This window comes from Mus musculus, chromosome 2 (genome assembly GCF_000001635.26).
Source record: "Mus musculus strain C57BL/6J chromosome 2, GRCm38.p6 C57BL/6J".
In the NCBI taxonomy this organism is placed as follows: domain Eukaryota; kingdom Metazoa; phylum Chordata; class Mammalia; order Rodentia; family Muridae; genus Mus; species Mus musculus.
Genome location: NC_000068.7, coordinates 35,687,091 through 35,703,824, shown reverse-complemented (window position 1 = coordinate 35,703,824; position 16,734 = coordinate 35,687,091). Strand labels below are relative to the sequence as shown.

At 51.8% G+C, this 16,734-nt stretch overlaps 1 protein-coding gene across 13 annotated transcripts in view; it reads right to left on the bottom strand.

Moving 5' to 3' along the window:
- The window catches only part of Dab2ip (disabled 2 interacting protein), a 172,549-nt gene that overhangs the window by 27,170 nt on the left and 128,645 nt on the right, over positions 1-16,734 (bottom strand). Inside the window, exon 1 of one of the 13 annotated variants that reach the window (NM_001001602.2) lies at positions 11,415-11,831. The exons of 9 other annotated variants lie outside the window; for them this stretch is intronic. In NM_001001602.2, the coding sequence (NP_001001602.2) occupies positions 11,415-11,581 (167 nt within the window). In that variant the 5' untranslated portion in view covers positions 11,582-11,831. Of the gene's footprint in view, positions 1-7,017; positions 7,094-11,355; positions 11,380-11,414; positions 11,832-16,734 lie in introns of those variants that run through there. 3 more of the 13 variants (NM_001290640.1, XM_006498307.3, NM_001290639.1) reach the window with 3 other exon arrangements.

Below are 16,734 nucleotides of genomic sequence, written 5' to 3'. Positions count from 1 at the left end.
GGAGGACAGATCAGCTAAGAGAAGAACAGACCGCCTCAGTTCAGATGCTGTTGAAGGGGCCATTCACTAGGAGAGGTGTTAAATATGATTCAAAAGTAGGTGAGCAAGATACTCTTTGCCTGTTCAAGGCTAATTCCTAAATTTTCCCTGAAGCCCCCCATCTGAATGCTCTTTATCAAAGAGAAGACCCTATGGGGCTCACTGAATCTTCTGTGGCATTATTTTGGTCCATCCACCTGGTCCTTTTGAGACCTTTTCAAACTTGGCAAGTTCTGTTGCCCCACAGTAGCTCTAGGAACAGAGCCTAGTCAATGTACATTCCATCGAATGGAGTCACACACTTCCTGGGAAACAGATCTTCAGTCGCTCACGGGCTAGCCAGATCACATAAGATCTACACTGAACTTTGCTGCTAAGCAGGTCTGACCAGGGCCTACAGCCTTCAGGGAAGAAGAAGGGAGTGATTCAACAGCCATCCCCACCTGCAACAGTCTACTGAATTTGCTCTTCTACCTAATATGGATCAGTCCATTTCCTCCTCTCTCCCCTCACAGCCCCTGTGCTAATCAAGCCCCATAGGTCCCAAGCTAATAGCCAGACACACATCAAAAATCACTTTGGCAAATGAACAAGACACCTGCTACCACTCTTCCTTCACTTCTAACAAAATCCTATCATTTAACGCCCAGCCCATGTAGTCTCTAATCTCTCTAGGCAAGCAGCCCACATCCATGTTGCCTATGGCCTATCCACGGCACAATGCCTGCCTGTGTCCCTCTAATTCTCACCACGGCCTTGTCAAGACTAAGGCACAGCACCCTATACAAGAGAAATAACTTGCCTAACTTCTTGTGGGAGATCCCACTATAGCTCAGAGGAGCCCAAGGTTGACTCTGTTAGTATATGCGACGGGCCCAGCCTGGCCTTTCACTCACTCCATAGAAGCCATTGGGCACTAGGGAGGACAAAGGCAAGAGGCAGGGCTCACCGCTATTTGTGAGCCACTCATTCCACAGTCCAGGAAACGTAGGCATGGGCAAGGGGGAGCTGCTGTTGCAGGCAGAACCAGCCCCAACAGCAGCTTATTGTAAGGCCCAGAAGCAGGAACAAGGGGGCATTGTCTGGCTCCTGGGGCACAGCCTTATCCGATAGCCTGCCCGCCAGCCCACAAGCTGTTTTTCAACTCTGATCTTTTTCTCTTAAAAGGTTAAAGACACAGAAGTTTCCCATTATTTCAATGAAGGAGGGGGGTCCCAAAAATGAAAAACAAAACTTTTAACAATTGAGAAGGTCACTTGACCAGGAGTAGGCTCATTGGCTATGGGGTGGGTGGGTTTACAGTAAGACTGTTGGGTAAAGGGGGGAGGGCTCAAGGTCACCTCCAAACCTAAAAGGGACAGAGAAAGCAGTTGTGTGTGACCCAGGACATAACTGGGATGGGGAGAAGCCAGCTCAGTGCAGGCAGGCTGTCTGCAAACGGGGTAGTGAGAGGACAGGAGCAGGCCAGGAGACCCTTTAAGACATTGACAGGGGCAGGAGAGATGCGTCAGAGGTGAAGAACATTGGCTGCAATTCCAGAGGACCTGGGCTCAATTCCCAGCACTCACATGGCAGGCAGTTCACAATCATCTGTCACTTCAGTTTCAGGAAATGCAGTGCCCTCTTCTGACCCCCACTGGCACCAGACACACATGTGGCGTCCACTTATGCATGCACATGAAATACTCATGGCGGAGCAGCACCTGCACTACCGGGTAACGGGGCAGACAGGTAGGAAGTGAGCCTGGGGGCAAACATGCCCACGTGAAGGAACACTACTGGATGCCAGCGGGCAGCACAACTGGTCTGAGGATCAGCTGCCAGCTGTAGCAGCAAGCCCCGTCCACACCTAATAACACTCTAAGTGCCTAAGTCGTTTGACCTGCTAGACCTGCTTCCCATCTCTCAGTAGGGGACAGACACAACACTCATGGAGGTCACTCTAAAGTCAAATGAGACAGTACAGGGGGTGTGCTCCAGAGAACAAGCCAGTGGCAGGAATCGCCATCGGTCACTTGTAGCCATCCCCTCTCTTTACCCACCTCTCAACCATGCAGGCTTCAGGAAATGAGTGAAGTCAATTCCAGGCTGGGCTACCCTTCTGGCATTTCCCAAGCTGTTACCTATGCATCCCTAACCACACAACTTCCTTACTTCCTCATCTGAGGAAAAGGGCCAGCCTTAGCTGACTAAACTCCAAGGATGCCTTTAAAAAAAAAAAATTATTTTTTTTCCTGATTTTTCGAGACAGGGTTTCTCTGTGTAGCCCTGGCTGTTCTGGAACACACTCTGTACACCAGGCTGGCCTCGAACTCAGAAATCCACCTGTCTCTGCCTCCTAAGTTATGCCTCCAGAGTTGATGCCCACCCAAAGATTAGAAGCCTGACCAGTTCTGGAGTGAGAGAGCCCAGCAGACTCTCTTGCTATCTGTGTAGCAGGCAGGCCCAGGCTATAGTCCTGGAGCGTGTCAGGACAAGGGCACTGAGCTCCTGGGAATCCAGGGCTGGACATAAGCCTTGTTGGGGACATCTCTTCCCAGCCCTGTTAAGCCTGAGAACCAGCTAGCTGCTGAGGTCTGATCCAGCAGAAATCCCAGTGGGGGGGTGGGGGGGGGGAATTCAGCTGCCTGGTGGCTGCCTGGGTCCTGGGATAACAAACAACACCCTAAAAAGGCAGAGGGGTTGGCCAGTCAGCCTGGGGAATTTCCTGGGAAGAAAGCCTGGAAGAAATTGTCCCTCTCAGGCCTGGGTTCTTCTAGCCCAGGACTTGAAGTAGTAGTCATCAGGAACCTCCCTTTAGATACGTACTGGGCCCTAGCCTTCTGCTTCCACACTACTCCTAAGATCTCCTCACCACAGGGCTGAGAATGTAAAGAGACCGCAACCAAAACAGGACAGTCCATGACTGGCTACAAAGCAACTAAGGCCGGGCACCAACAGTGTCCAAAGGATGCTGACATGCTTATCCCAGTACACATATCATCTCACAACCTTCTCCAACAACCACACACAGAAGGTGGCTTCCTAAGCAGACAGCACAGCAGGGCTTCAAACAGGCCCAGTGAGCCCAAGCTCAGTGGTAACTGCCACACACCAAGACTCAGACAAGGCATGGCTTCACAAGTCCAAACAGAAAGCTGTGAAAGTGGTGGTCTAGTCACCCTGTCATCCTAATGTCTGTACCTCCCATCTCACACAGCAAGGCAGAGAACCAGGCCAAGGAGCTCTGGGTTCGTTCCCCTTTTAATTCCACCCTTAACTGACCTGAGTCCTCAGGTCAATCAGTTTTCCCTCAGGGCCTACAAACCCTAAACAAGGCTCTTCTCTGGGTTGTTTTCCTTATGTGCTGAGCTAATCACCCCCATAAGTAAACGCAGGAGATGGTCACCACTCCTGGGGCTGCGCTCTTGCTTCTATCAGCACCAGTGCTGCACTAAAGCCTCCCTGCTGCCTGGTGGGGACTTAGGCCAGTGTAGCCAACAGACTCCATCCTACCCTTCCCAGGACTCAGCATACCCAGTGGAGGCTGCAGACCTCTGAGACCACATTTGCCTTCACAGCTTACTGCCTTGATCCCGGGATGGGGCAAAAACAGAAACCTTTCCGTCTAATCCCCCCATCATCCTGCAGTCTGAATAATTTTGGGTTTTTAATCAATAGCTGTCAGACTTGTCAAATTACTTTGGGGACCACAAAGAAGTTTTTAAACATTCATAAACCTCAGTAGAGCAGCGAAGTGCCCTGAATTTTAAGAGAAGCCAAGAACACTCACGGATCAGGAGGAGCAGAGCAATCCCAAGGAGAGCTGAGGCCCAGTGGCCCCTGCTGCTTAAGCTCTGCGCCCTCCCTGGTTCCCTGGAGAAAGCGCCAGGCTCGGTCTGCCACTCAGAGACCAGCGAATAGGGCATTTCCAACCTCTCAGCCTGCCTGTCTCCCCAGAGAAAGTGTCTCCACCTGTGTCCCCAGGCAGAGTCCAATATCCATGCATGGCACAGCAGACACCTCAGCTTGTCGTCCTGCTGCCACCATCTCCTCGGACTGTTCTTAACTCTGAGTGAGCTCAGGGGACCACAGGTATGCCCAGGGATACCTAGGTTTCCCTTTAGTCTGGTGTGGGATGGTTCCTGATTGCCTCCCAACCCTGCTACAAATACTTCCAAGAGCAGCCTCTGTGGCCCTGGAAATGAGAACGCTCGTAGAGAATGATCAAAAAATAAAAATCAACTAAAAAGGGAGTATTCCCATTTCATAGAAAGCAGCTTAGCACCTTGACTAACCCAATCTGCAATCCTTCACATCTGGGAGGCCTTCCCTCCCTTATGATGGACTATGGGGATGCAGACAGCATCCTCCGCCTCATCTTCTCTACTCAAGACCCAGGTGCCATTCCATGTGGTTGGTTGCTTCATTAGAGTGACAGTTAAGCTGAGGACTGCTGCTCTCTCCAAACCATTGGGCCATACTTCTGATAACTGGCTGAATGTACTGATCTCCTGCAAATCAGACTTGGGCATGGAAGCACAAGCAATCCTAGAACTTGGGAGGCAGAGGCAGAGGCAGGTGGACCAGGAGCCCAAGGCCAGGCTCTACCACATTAAAAAGTTCAACAACAAAAACCAATAAGCAAAACACCATGACCTGGCCCAAACTAATAAGCCAAGTGTTACCATTTGGGCCCTGTTGTTGCTGAACAAGTTAGCCAACAGTGTGTTCTGGGTCTGTGGGCTATGGTCAGCCCTGAGGCCTCTATGCCCTGCTTACACCTGTCCACTTCTCCAGCACTTCTCTGATGCTCCTGGTTTCCCCTGGCCCACTGACATTTCCAAAAGTCTTTCTCTACTTGGTCCAGATCTTTCCTCCCTGTTCCTACACCAAGGATCCTAAAAAAAGCTTCTTTCCCAGACAACGTCACCAGCTCTGCTCCCTCACTCCCCGCCACTAGCCACGTATCAAAATAGGCTGAAAAGGACAGGTCACCTTGGACAGACATCGTAAAGATTTCTATTTATGGAGGACACATCTTGGAATACGCATGTACACTGAGACTCCAGCCACCAGTTCCAAGCAGGCGCCTCTTCAAGTCTAGCCATCACCAGGGATGGAAGACTTTGTGGCCACACAAGCTCTGTCAACAGCCTCGAGGAGACAGATGCAGCAGACATGATGGGGAAGGAGCAGAATGAAGGAAATGTGGGCCAGCCTTCTCACCTATCAAATGGGCTATCCTATGGTTAAACTGCACTGGCACCTATCCGTTCTGAGCAGAGACTACAATAGCGGAATGCCTCCCTTATATCATCCCTGAGCCTGCAGATCCCCAGAGGACAGAGCTACCACACCTCAAACTCTAGGAAGAGGCATCCAGGAGCACTCACTGGTAGCAAATCAGTAAGAGGGCAGCTATCAGCAAGCCATGCTCCTACACTACAATCAAGACTAGAAACTCAGAGGGAAAAACATGTCAAAGAAAAGCAGGGTGCTCTCAAGTCCCTACAAAGCCATTTGCTGCTAAGCCACAGGCCTAGGAAGTACACCAAGGCAATGGCTTCACATTCCTTTTGACTCTTATATACCTGACCATGGTTAAGCAAACTGAGGCTTGGAGATGGCCATCACAGTTCCTCTTTTTCCCACACTAGGGAATGGATACACTTACATGGCCATTTGCCACCTGGTCCAAGGTATCCCAGCAGATCAAGCCAATCCCCTTAAAGCAGGAAGGTGTATACCTGGCCAGCAGCTGGGCCAGCTCAACCCTTCCAGTAACCACTCTATGGGCAGCCCACCTGTGCTCACGGCGAGCCACTCCTGGTGGGTACACTCATTTCCTGTCTGAGCCCTGTTGAGTGGGCACTTGTCCAGCACAGTGGCACACACTTGTTATCCCAGCACTCAGAAGGCCAAGGCAGGAGGAGTTTTAGACCAGCCTAGAATATAGGCTACGGAGCAAGATGCTTTTGCAAGAACAAGAGAAAAAAGAAGGAAGGAAGGAAGGAAGGAAGGAAGGAAGGAAGGAAGGAAGGAAGGAAGGAAGGAAGGAAAAGAAAAAAGGAACAAACAAACACAGATCCTACCATTTCCACAGGCCTCTCCAATTCACACTGAAATGTGGCTTTAGCCAGTATCACAGTACACAGGCACCACCAGAGCAGGGGAGGCTTGGGTAAATGAGCTCCAATCCCAACTCTTCTCTGCTTGTCTGCTGATGCATCAGATTTTCGCCAACCCTATAGAAACCGTGCGCTGAAATGTACCAACTATCAAGTAACTACAGGTAATAACAGGTCCCTGCCCTGTCACCTGGTAATCCTATCTGGAACACAGAGAGAAGGCTATCTTGCAGGAGTCTTACCTGCCCCTAGCATGGTAACAAGTGGGAGATGAGAAGGCTCCCACTGAAGACTACGACAGCAACAGGATCTGGTTTCTGACAACCTCTCCAGCTGCAGCCAACAAACTCAGCACTAGACAAAACACAGGAGCCAGGCAGAGGGAGCAAGTCTGCTGGAGGGGAGATGGTAAGGTCCAAGTGTGAGCAAGCTCAGCTCCACCCAGCCCAGCTGGACAACCAGAGCAAAGGCCAGACTCCTCAGGGATCAGAATGCTCCAAGCAGTTCCTGGCATTCCCTGTTCACAGGCCATGGGGCCTGCAGAAAGCAGCACTGCCACTCTCATCCCTAAACTAAAAGCAGCTGCAGCAGCAGTAGCAGCAGCACCAGGCCCACCCCACCCCACCCCACCCCCTTGTTGGTCTCCTGCTTAAGCCAGACCTATCCTAACTGCTTCCAAGTTCTGGGCTAGTAGTAGTGCCTATCTGGGTGGAGCTGCCATTACTGGAAACTTGAGTCCCTCCCAGGCCGGGCTTCTGTGACAATCAAACCATCTAGTACTGGTAGCAGCCCCAACCCATCCAGACCTCTTTGGGCCCAGGGGGATTAAATGGCTCCCTTCAGCTCAGCCTCTGCTAAGGCCACTCACCAAGTGAACAGAGGCTAGAGTAGCCATCTAGCCACTGGCTGTTCCCTGCTAACCTCAGTCAGTCCAGCTCTGTGCTCTAGTTCAGACACAGCACTCTAATCCTACCCACTGGGACCAATCATGGCTAGTTAAACAAAAAGCCAAGTTCCAACTCTCTGTAATGTTCTCTTAAAGGGCCAGTATCCCAATCCGGTCTGCAAGAACTTAAAGGTACAGATCCCCTTTTCTTTACAGGAAGCAGGAAAAGTGAAATAATAGCCCATGAGTCATGATCAGATTAGCAGCCTTAGGCTTCTAACAGAGACTTCAGGCAACACTTGTAAGAGTCACAATCTAAATTTCACTTAAAGGTTCCAAAGCATATGAAACAGAAACAGTAAAACTAATTCTCGTGTAGAGACTATAAATGGGAGGGAACACTGCCAGTTCTGAGAATTCTACTTAGCACAAGACAGCACTCCTAGCATTGCCTGCTTCGCTCCCCACAGAAGGCAGCAGCAGCATCCCAACTCCCAAATGAACACCCTGAGGTCCAGAGGAAGCTTCTCCAGGATCCACCGCAGACGTCAGACATCGGCTCGCAGTGAGCCGAGGCCCCCAGCCCTGCAGCAGCACCCTTCCGAAAGACCAACTCTCTCCTGTCCCAACCTTAGGTCCCGTGAGACCACAGCCTTCAGTACCTTTCTCTTCTACTAAGAAAGTATGGCACTAAGTCGTGTTTCTAAAGTGCCTGGACACTGGGCTTTCAGGTTGAGCCATAAAACCCTGAAGTCACTTCTGCTATTTCTTCTATCTTACATTAGACCCAAAAGGAGACAGATGCCGGGCAGAGAGTCACAAAAGGGAAGAGGATGGGCTGCGGGTTCTGCAGATGCGTGGGCATCCTCACAGACCCCCAGTTACTCCACAAACAGGTTGTGTGGACAGAGCAAGAGGTGAGAGCCAATGTCTCTTTAGCCCAAGAGTCAGACACGGAGTCGCCCATGGGGATGGAGTAGAGCCACAGAATGGGGTGGGTGTGGGGGTGGGTCTCCAGCTTGGCTGAAGGAGCTGGGCATGTTAGGAAACACAGGTCGGGGACAAGCTTCCAGGGCAGTGACTGGGGCAAGGCATTACCCCCTTGGGAAAGAATTTTCAGGGACCCCTTGCAGGATGACTACAATAACTGCCTTTCCCTGGAGACAAGAAAGCCAAATCCTTTGAAGCAGCAAACAGCCCGCTTGGTGTCCAGCCCAACTGAGGCCCAGTGAGTAGGCAGAAGGGAAGAAGGAGCTCTAAGCCTGGGGCTTTGGGGGGTGGGGCAGGACAGGACTTCACTTCCCCAGGTGGAGCCTATCTCATACCTGACTTTTGGTCTTAGATCAATTAGTTGTACATATAAAGTGCTTCGTAAGCCACAGGAGCACAGCCTAGAGCTGTTGGGCATAGAGCCTCCCTCACAGCCAGGGGGCCCTTCAACACAAACACCCCAAGGCCTGCTGAGCTTGAGGTCTGAGGCTCCTTGGAACCGGATGCCTCTGATTTTCGTGTAGGGCAGATCCAAGGTAGCAGGAAGGCCTCCATTCCTCAACTGTGGCTGATTCCTGAACCGCAACAGGAGACTCAGCACTTGACTCGCTGGTGAGGGCCTTTATGGCTCAACCACAACTCTGGCCATATTTCTTCCTTAGTAACTGCAAGCCCTTCACGTTCCGGTGACTCAGTTTCCTCGTGTATAAAATTAAATAATACAGCCCCACCGGAGGACAACACAGGTAAAAGCAATGGTATAGCATATGTAGAAAGGCACTGGACCAAGCAAATAGATCCCAAAGACTCAGACATCTGTTATTCACTCTACAGGCACTGAGAACCTACCAGGGCCTGTTGCCCACTAGGCTACAGGCTGTCCCTCACCCTGCACAACCAATCAAACACATCCTACACTCTCCCCAGAGCCAGCAAGGCCTTGGGACAGAGGTAAAGGAGCTAGCAACCAAAGTCTGTAAAGACCTCAAGTTCAGCCGGAAGACCTCTGCAGAGAGCACAGCTGTAGCAGGCCCAGATGGAGGCCTGGGATCCAGGGGAAAGCATGGAAGTAAAGAATGCGGTGAGGGGCAGGGGCTTAGTGTCCTTGCAGCTAGAGAACCAGCTGGAGAGCAATGAGAGCAATGAGGGCAGGGGAGGGAAATTTGTTGTTGACACTCGGGGGTAGTCTGCACTAGTCAGGCCACTGAGTAGAGTTACATCACCTGAAGGACACAGGTAGGAGTCATTTAAGAAGCCATCAAGCTTCCCGCTTCCTGCTCCCTTTTCTATTCAACAAATCAGGCTTCTGACCACCAGAGGTCTTTGGGTCGCTATAGCCAACATCAGGCCTTTGCCCACACCAGGGACCCTCATTCTCCACATGTCCCTTTGTCCTAACTGTCCTCCAGTCTCTTCAGGGCTCTGGGTTTGGAAGAAGATGCTTCCCTGTGGTGATGTCATCCACATGGAGCTTTAAATACCCCAGAGTGCTCCTAACTCCAGCTCTGTGCCACATCCTCCCAGACTCCTATCTCAAGTGGGAGGGATAGCTTCATGCCTCAGAGAACCTCGGGCCTAAAAGGCCCCTCTATAGGAGCCCAGAGAGCCAGTAGCCTCTCTGTACTAGACTTCCCCACTCCACAAGGAAGTCAGAAAGCTCACTAGGAAGGCAAAAGACTCTTCCAATGGGGGCGAGAGAACTGGCTCAGTGGCTAAGAGCTCAGTCGTCCAGTGCTCTTACAGAGGACCCAGATTCGACACCCAGTACCCACATGGTTGCTCACAACATCTGTGACTGCAGTTCCAATGAATCTGGCCACTGTGTACACCAGGCACATGGTGCACAGACATTCACTCACATACTATGTGATAAAACACTCACACACATTAAATACAATCAAAGTAAAACGACAACAGAAACCTGGTGATTCCTGGATAACTGCAGTAGGACCAGGCAAGCTCTGACCCTTCCCCAAGCCAGAGGGGCTGAAGTCTGCTCTAAAACCCTTTACTTTTTAATAGTGTGTGCCTATGCTGGCCTTACCCAGCAAGGCTGAGGTTCTTGGGTCCCTACCTGTCTTGAGGATGCTGTACCTGTGATAAAAGTTTTTACTCTTCCCATTTTCAAAATAGACTGTTCTTGTCCTGTTGGAATTCACTCTCCTTCCTGGACTCAGCCCGTGCCAGGTCCTGCCCTGCCTCCTCCATCACTCCTCAGCAAACACCTGGCTCATTTCAGAGCATCTTGTGCATTCGCCAACAAATATTTACTAGGTCTTAGCTGTGTGCCAGGTCCTGTTTTAGGCACTGGGATACAGGTGCTAAACAAAGGCAGCCCCAGGCTTGCAGCCAGGTACAGCTTACTTATTTGTACCTATGTCTTCTATAAGGGAAGCTGTGTGTGTCCATGGGCCATGGTTGTCACATCTGTCCTGAGAGAGTGCTTAATATGATGTAAACTCTATTTATGAACCACCAGATGCAAATCAGTTCCCAGAGTAGCCAAGGAACCAAACCCAGAAAGCCAAAACATGCAGAGCCCACACCACCCTCAGGCGAGAAGGCACACTTCAGAGCTGCAGAAGCTTGGTGGCTCGGTCCTGGGGGAGGAGATGCACGCGTGGAAGCTCCGTCTAGCTGCTGGAGAAAAGGGCACTGCAGGCCAGAGTGCTCAGAGAAAGTCAGTCCTAACCCTCAGCCTACGGAAAAGGAGAGAAGCAAACTTTTGTCTTAGGTTCTGATGTTCTTTGCGCAAGTAGGTAAAGGAGAGTCTCTGCTCTGAGAACCCTCTGACTTCTTGTTAGTGTTTTCATCAGAACAAGTTTCACAAGTAAAGCTTCTCTCCTCCAACACTGACCACAGAGACAGACTAAGACTTTTAAATCTGTCTCCAAGAGGCTACAGCAGGGAGAGCCGGAGGGGCTGGGGGAGCGTGTAGCTTCGCTGAAAGCCTTGGAAGAAGCTGGTCAAAACCTCCTTTTCAGAGGTTGCCTTCCCAACCTGCAGCTTCTCTGGACCAGGATCAAGAGCCAGGGCATAGGGCACCCGACTTGCAGGTGCCCCAAGCTTCACCTGCTGGTTTCCTGGTCCTTGTTCCCGGAGGGCAGGGCTTGGCTCTTAAGGCATGAGAACCATCTACCCAGCAACCCCAGCCCCACGCCTATTCTCTAGTGCTCTCTGCCAGATCAGGCAGTATATAGAGAGATCTGGGTTAGGCCTCAGTTCTCCATTGCAGTATCTGCCGACCATTCCTCCTATGGCCACACCTTCAAGGAGAACTAGCCCTCAGCCTCCAGCCCCGCCCCACACCCCACACCTGGCTGAACGTACAGGACAGGGAGCAAGAACCTGTGTCCTCTTCCTCCTTCCCTACACATCCAGTCACAGACCTTGGCAACGATAGGAGTGTAGGCCTCTCTGCTGACCTGGGCATCTGAGGCCCAGCAGCCAGATGAGGCTTCCGAGGATGGCTGGGCCTCCAGAGAGTGGCACCTCCAGACCAGCACAGGATCTTGCCAAGGTTGTCACCGAGGAGTCCAAGGCCACAGAGGCCCATTCCCAAGGGTGGTGCAGATCCAGGTGGCCAGGGTGGACATTTAAGAGGTGAACCCTTTGGGTTCCCCCTTACCACAGAGCACACACTATGTCTGTGTCCACCACGTTGAAACTCTCAAAAATGTCTTAAGCACACAGAGGCGACAACATCTAGAGATTTCCGGGTTCCCCAGAGAACAAGGAAAATTACAGTCTTCCACACAGTAGCCTCCAGGTCCAAGAAGTTGGAAGTTGAAAGTAAGCGGCTTCTCCTGGCCAGCGGCAGGAGCCTTCCAGGGCCTGTGGTGGGTGCAGGACTAGCAGGAGCCACTCCAGGAAGCCAGGAACGTTGGCCCAGAGGTCCCACAAGCACCTCCCCTGGAGTGCTGGCTCTGCCCTCTGGAGTCCCGCCCCTGGCCTTTGTGCTAGCCAATGCCGGGCAGCTCCAGCTGGATGCTGGTCTCAGATCAAAAGATCAGTGTTGGGAGGGGAGGGCTCTCCCCACCTCCTCCCCTCAGCCATTATCACCCTGCTTCATTTTCTTCATAGCAGGGATCTGAGGTAATCCTGCTTTTTTGCTGGAGTCCTCCCCTCCCCCCAGCCCCGCCCCTCCTCAAGAACCTTACCAGTTCAGGCCAGTAAGCCCAGAACACTAGAACACCTTGCTGGGCAGCTGCCAAAAAGCAGAAGTTTGATAGGCACTTGGAATCTATTTCCCTAGCTGGTCTGAGACCTGCCAGCCAGAGCTAGATTAAGGAGTTGGAGCAATCAGAGATTTGAGGGAATCCCTGGACCTCTCATTCTCTCACCCCACCCTCAGGAAGTCCAACTTCCACCAGGCTACACTGCTCCCAGGAACTCTATCCAGGCCAGAAGTAACTGGCCCCGCCTTCTCTTCTCCTAAGCCTCAAGAGGGCTTTTCCCCTCTTCCCAAGCCAGCTGTCTTCTGTTGCAACTGGCTTGAGACATGTGGCTGCCCTCCAAAGCAGGGGGAGATGAGGATGGGGACAATTTGGAGGGAATGGGGGGGGGGCTGGGAACTGGGGCTTCATCCCCATGTGTCCCTGCACCCTCCCCAGGCTCCCGTCCATCCCAACAGCACTTTTCAGCTACTACGCAGCTCCAAAACCATAGTCTGAATTCTCAACACTGCAGAGGGAGCTGAGACAGACGCGGGCCCATCCTGGCTCACACCACACAGCCAGAACAGCCAGGCAAACACCCCTGTCTCTTCCACTGCTTCCAGTCAGACATCTTAAAAAAGCAATACAACAATTTGGAGAAGGATAGGGAAGGATAGGGACCACAGTCACTGGGGACAGATGTACAGAGGAGAAGGTTAGTCCCCAACCTCTGCCGTGGACGTAGTCAGGAGCCCTCCAGTTGAGAAGTCTACTGAGCCTCAGACAACTGTCTTAGACACAAATTCTCCTTTTGGGGTGGTTTCTCTACTGCAAAAAGTATCTGGCTGGGCCCACAGGGCAAAGAGAGAGTTAAAGGCAGGCAGGCAAGCTGGAGTACAACTGCCACCATTCGGAGGTGTATCCTCACACAGGCCTCACTGTAACAGGTATCTCTGGGAAGGTACCCTCAGTAAGCAGACATTTTTGCCTGGATGACCCTTTCCCATACCTCAAAGGCAAGCCACAGAACCAGGCTCCACCTATTAAACCCCTAGTACCAATAGGTCCACCTTCTCTTTCCCTCAGAGCCACCAGGCAGGAGGGCTTATCCAGTGCTTCCTCTAGCTTGTGCTTACAGCTCAGGACTTCAAGAGCTTCCTCGACCAGAAGGAAGCTGACTGGGGAAGGCCCCTGCCCTGGCCATGGACCCTATAATCAACACCACCCCAGTTCCGTCCCTGACAGTCTGCCTAGACTGTCCAGCATCTACTGTGCGCAGCCTCTGCAGAGACAAGTGCAGGACTGGTGAAGAGGCTGTACTTGGGCCCCAGACCTGGCCATGTTCTGGACATGCTGGCCCAATGGCACCCCATGTGGCCACACCTGCCCATCCCTCCAACTACACAGCAGGAAAGAGTCCTATCCAGCTGCAGCCTTCCTCGGCAGCCTAGGTCTGCTCTCTCAGTTTCCAAGTCTTAGTAACATTTCCTTGTGGGGAGAGGTGACAAATTACTCACACAGAACATGGGACCAGAAAAGGGCTCTTGGTTTCACAGTGGCCAAGCCAACAGGAAATGAGCAAACAGAGCCCATGGAGTCCATGCTCTAAGCAGCAGGGTGTGACTCCAAGACGGGCCTTCTACCACCAGTTTCATGGTCCTGCATGGGGCAGGCAAGACAGCCACTTCCAAACTACAACTGAAAGCAGATGTGCTTCATTCAAATGCTCCTCCAACTGGAAGCCCTCCTAGATTTCTTCCAAGCAGGAAGCCATTCCCTGACAGTGGACTTGCATTTTTGTTCTGAGATAAGACCTCAATCTGTAGCCCAAGCTGGCCTTAAATTCAAGATGCCACAGCCCCAGGCTCTGGAGCATGGCTTACTGTGGACACAATGAGCTCTTGCCGCCACTTGTGCTTCTCCTAGTCATCCTATCTTCTTGTAGCAAACAGGGCCCTGGGGCAGGACTATTTGCTCTGTGTGACAGTCACAGGATGGGGTCACAGCTAACAAGAACAGTGGCTGGACTATGTCCTAAGTTGGGTTCCCATCCCCACCAGCTATCTGGCCTTGGAGAAGCTGAATCTTCCACACCCTCCCAACCCTAACTAGAGGTGCACACAGACTTAAAACAAACAGTCCTGAGTACCCAGCCTTCCTGAATAGGCCCTATCTACCTCAGCACTGCCCTCACCTTCATAGCCGTGTCAGCAATTCAGGATTCTTCCCTTCCTATGGCCACACCCTCCTGCCTGGTTACTCTACCTTCCAGAGGCCAGCTTGGACCTTCCCATTTAAGGTAAATCTTCCCCATTTCCTGGCCCCTAGCCACAAGAATATGCCAATACCCTCTCCGCTACCCTGGGTTCTTATGGGGCCTGCATGTTACTTCTTGACCTCCAGGTCTTCACTGAGGGTCTATCCATCTCTGGTTCAAGACTAAGAACTCCATACTACACACTGAACACCCACACACCCCCTCTAGGCCAGGCTTCTCACTGGGCTTGGGGCCCTGGCATCATCTGAAGATGGCCTTACCGACCAGGTAAGGGTCTCTGTAGGACTCTGGAAAGCACCAGCAAGAGCTTCCCTTTGCTGTGTGACAAAAAAGTGAAGGCACTTCGAGGTCCTGCCTTATCCTCGTTGTCACCATGAATAGACTGGGACTGCTGAGGAGGTGCACCTCTGGGTAGGTGGATATTTCCAAGGAGGAGGCACAGAGGGAGAGGAAACTGTCCCACTGGCAGCCTACAGAAAGAAGAGGGAGCCATCTCTTGTACCTGCTTTCTAACCGGCCATGAAGCAAACAACACTCCCCTGCCTGAGTCTATCCCTAAGCCGAGCTTGTCAAGAATCCAGGGGCCAATGTCCAATGGCAGACGTAATACATAATCCGTGACCTCTTCCTCTGCTTGTACCATGCATCTGGTCACAGCAACAGAAAGCAGCCCAGTTACCTATGCTGCTCTTCTTCCCATGGGCTGTTCTTTACAGACAGGCAACCCCTTCTGGAGGAGACGCTGCTACAACCTGGGGACCACCTCAGGATGAGTCTACAAGTCATGCAGGTGAGCACCAGCGAGGGACCCCTGCAGAGGAACCAGCCAGGCTGGGCTGTTCCAGGGCAAGGGCCTCATAAGATACTTTCTATCTACACTCAGCTCCTGGCAGGACGAGAGCTTGATGTTAGATGGAGGGCCGACTCCAGGAAGCAGTTTCCACACACCCCAGCTGTTAATTTATGTGAGCACACCCATGCATGTGTGGCTTTATCATCACCAACAAAAAACAAATGTGTCCTGGCACCTACTCTGTGCCAAGCCCAGAGCGAGGTATTTTACATACATTATCTCCTTACACCTCCAAGGGCTCTAAGCATGGGTACCCACACAACACCTGCCTAAAATGAAGCTGAAGCACAGAGGCATAGGAGTGATACCCAAGGTCACACAGATAGTTACTAGTGGGGCCTATTGTCTGCCTCCAGACTCCCTTACCACGAACTGTGTGGGAGCTTAAGGAAAGTCGGCAGTCTACAGCCCTGAATTCCTTTCCTCTTAGGAGCCCCATTTCCTCTAGAGAAGCCCAGCAAGCTCACAGCCTCTGGCTGCCTCTGCCCCCCACCAGCCTGAATGTATCCCTCACCTGCCAGGCCTCCATATAGGGCTTTGTGGTGATCACTGTGGCTGGCATAGAAACCTGGAACCTTTCCCTCCGCTGAGATTTTAACACATGTTGGCTCTCTAAATGTAATGTTTCCATTAAAGGCTTTCGTGGGAGTAAATCCCCACCCATGTGACACCTCTCCGAAAATACAGAGTAAATTTACTTGAACAAGCCATGAGACATGGTCAGTATTTCCCTTCCTTGGCTGTCACATTGCCAAGTGCTGGGCAGCAATGCACGGTGTGCCAAGGATTAGATTTTATCATGAGGCAAAGGACAGGGTGACCATAATCTATTCATAATGGCTGTGCTACTACCATTCGGTGCTCAATGCACCCCATTCTTAAGTCTGACTAGTGCCTCACTTGTATCCCTAAGTCAGCTGTTACTCAGTCCCCAAATCCTGTCCCTAACTCCACTACTGTGGGTCCCAACCATCACTCTATGTCTACACTAGGCTACAAGTCAAAGTTCAAACACGCTTATTGAAATTCCAATCCCTTAAGCTGTGTCCTTATCCCCAACTCTGGGACCACAAGTAACAATACTATGGGGGTGCCAGGGCAAATCCTGTCACTCTCTCAGGTCTGGTGGCTGCCATAAAGAGTCATTCATCTTGGCATCACTGCCTGGGTCCATGAAAGACAGTGCCCTGCTCCAACACTGGCCAGTCAGAGCTAACGCAGAGCAGTTGTGTGCTGTGTGGCAAACAGACAAGGGCAGGGGACAGCTACAGCTCTTCTTGCTGCTACATGTGGCCAAACAGCTGGTCTGCAAGAACATGGCATTCGGTCTCTCCCAGGACTCCATGGGGCCCTGCCGTCCGTCAGACACCCCTCTTCAGGAGATAGAAAGGCAGCCTGGGACCTGCCGTTTTCCTAGGGTT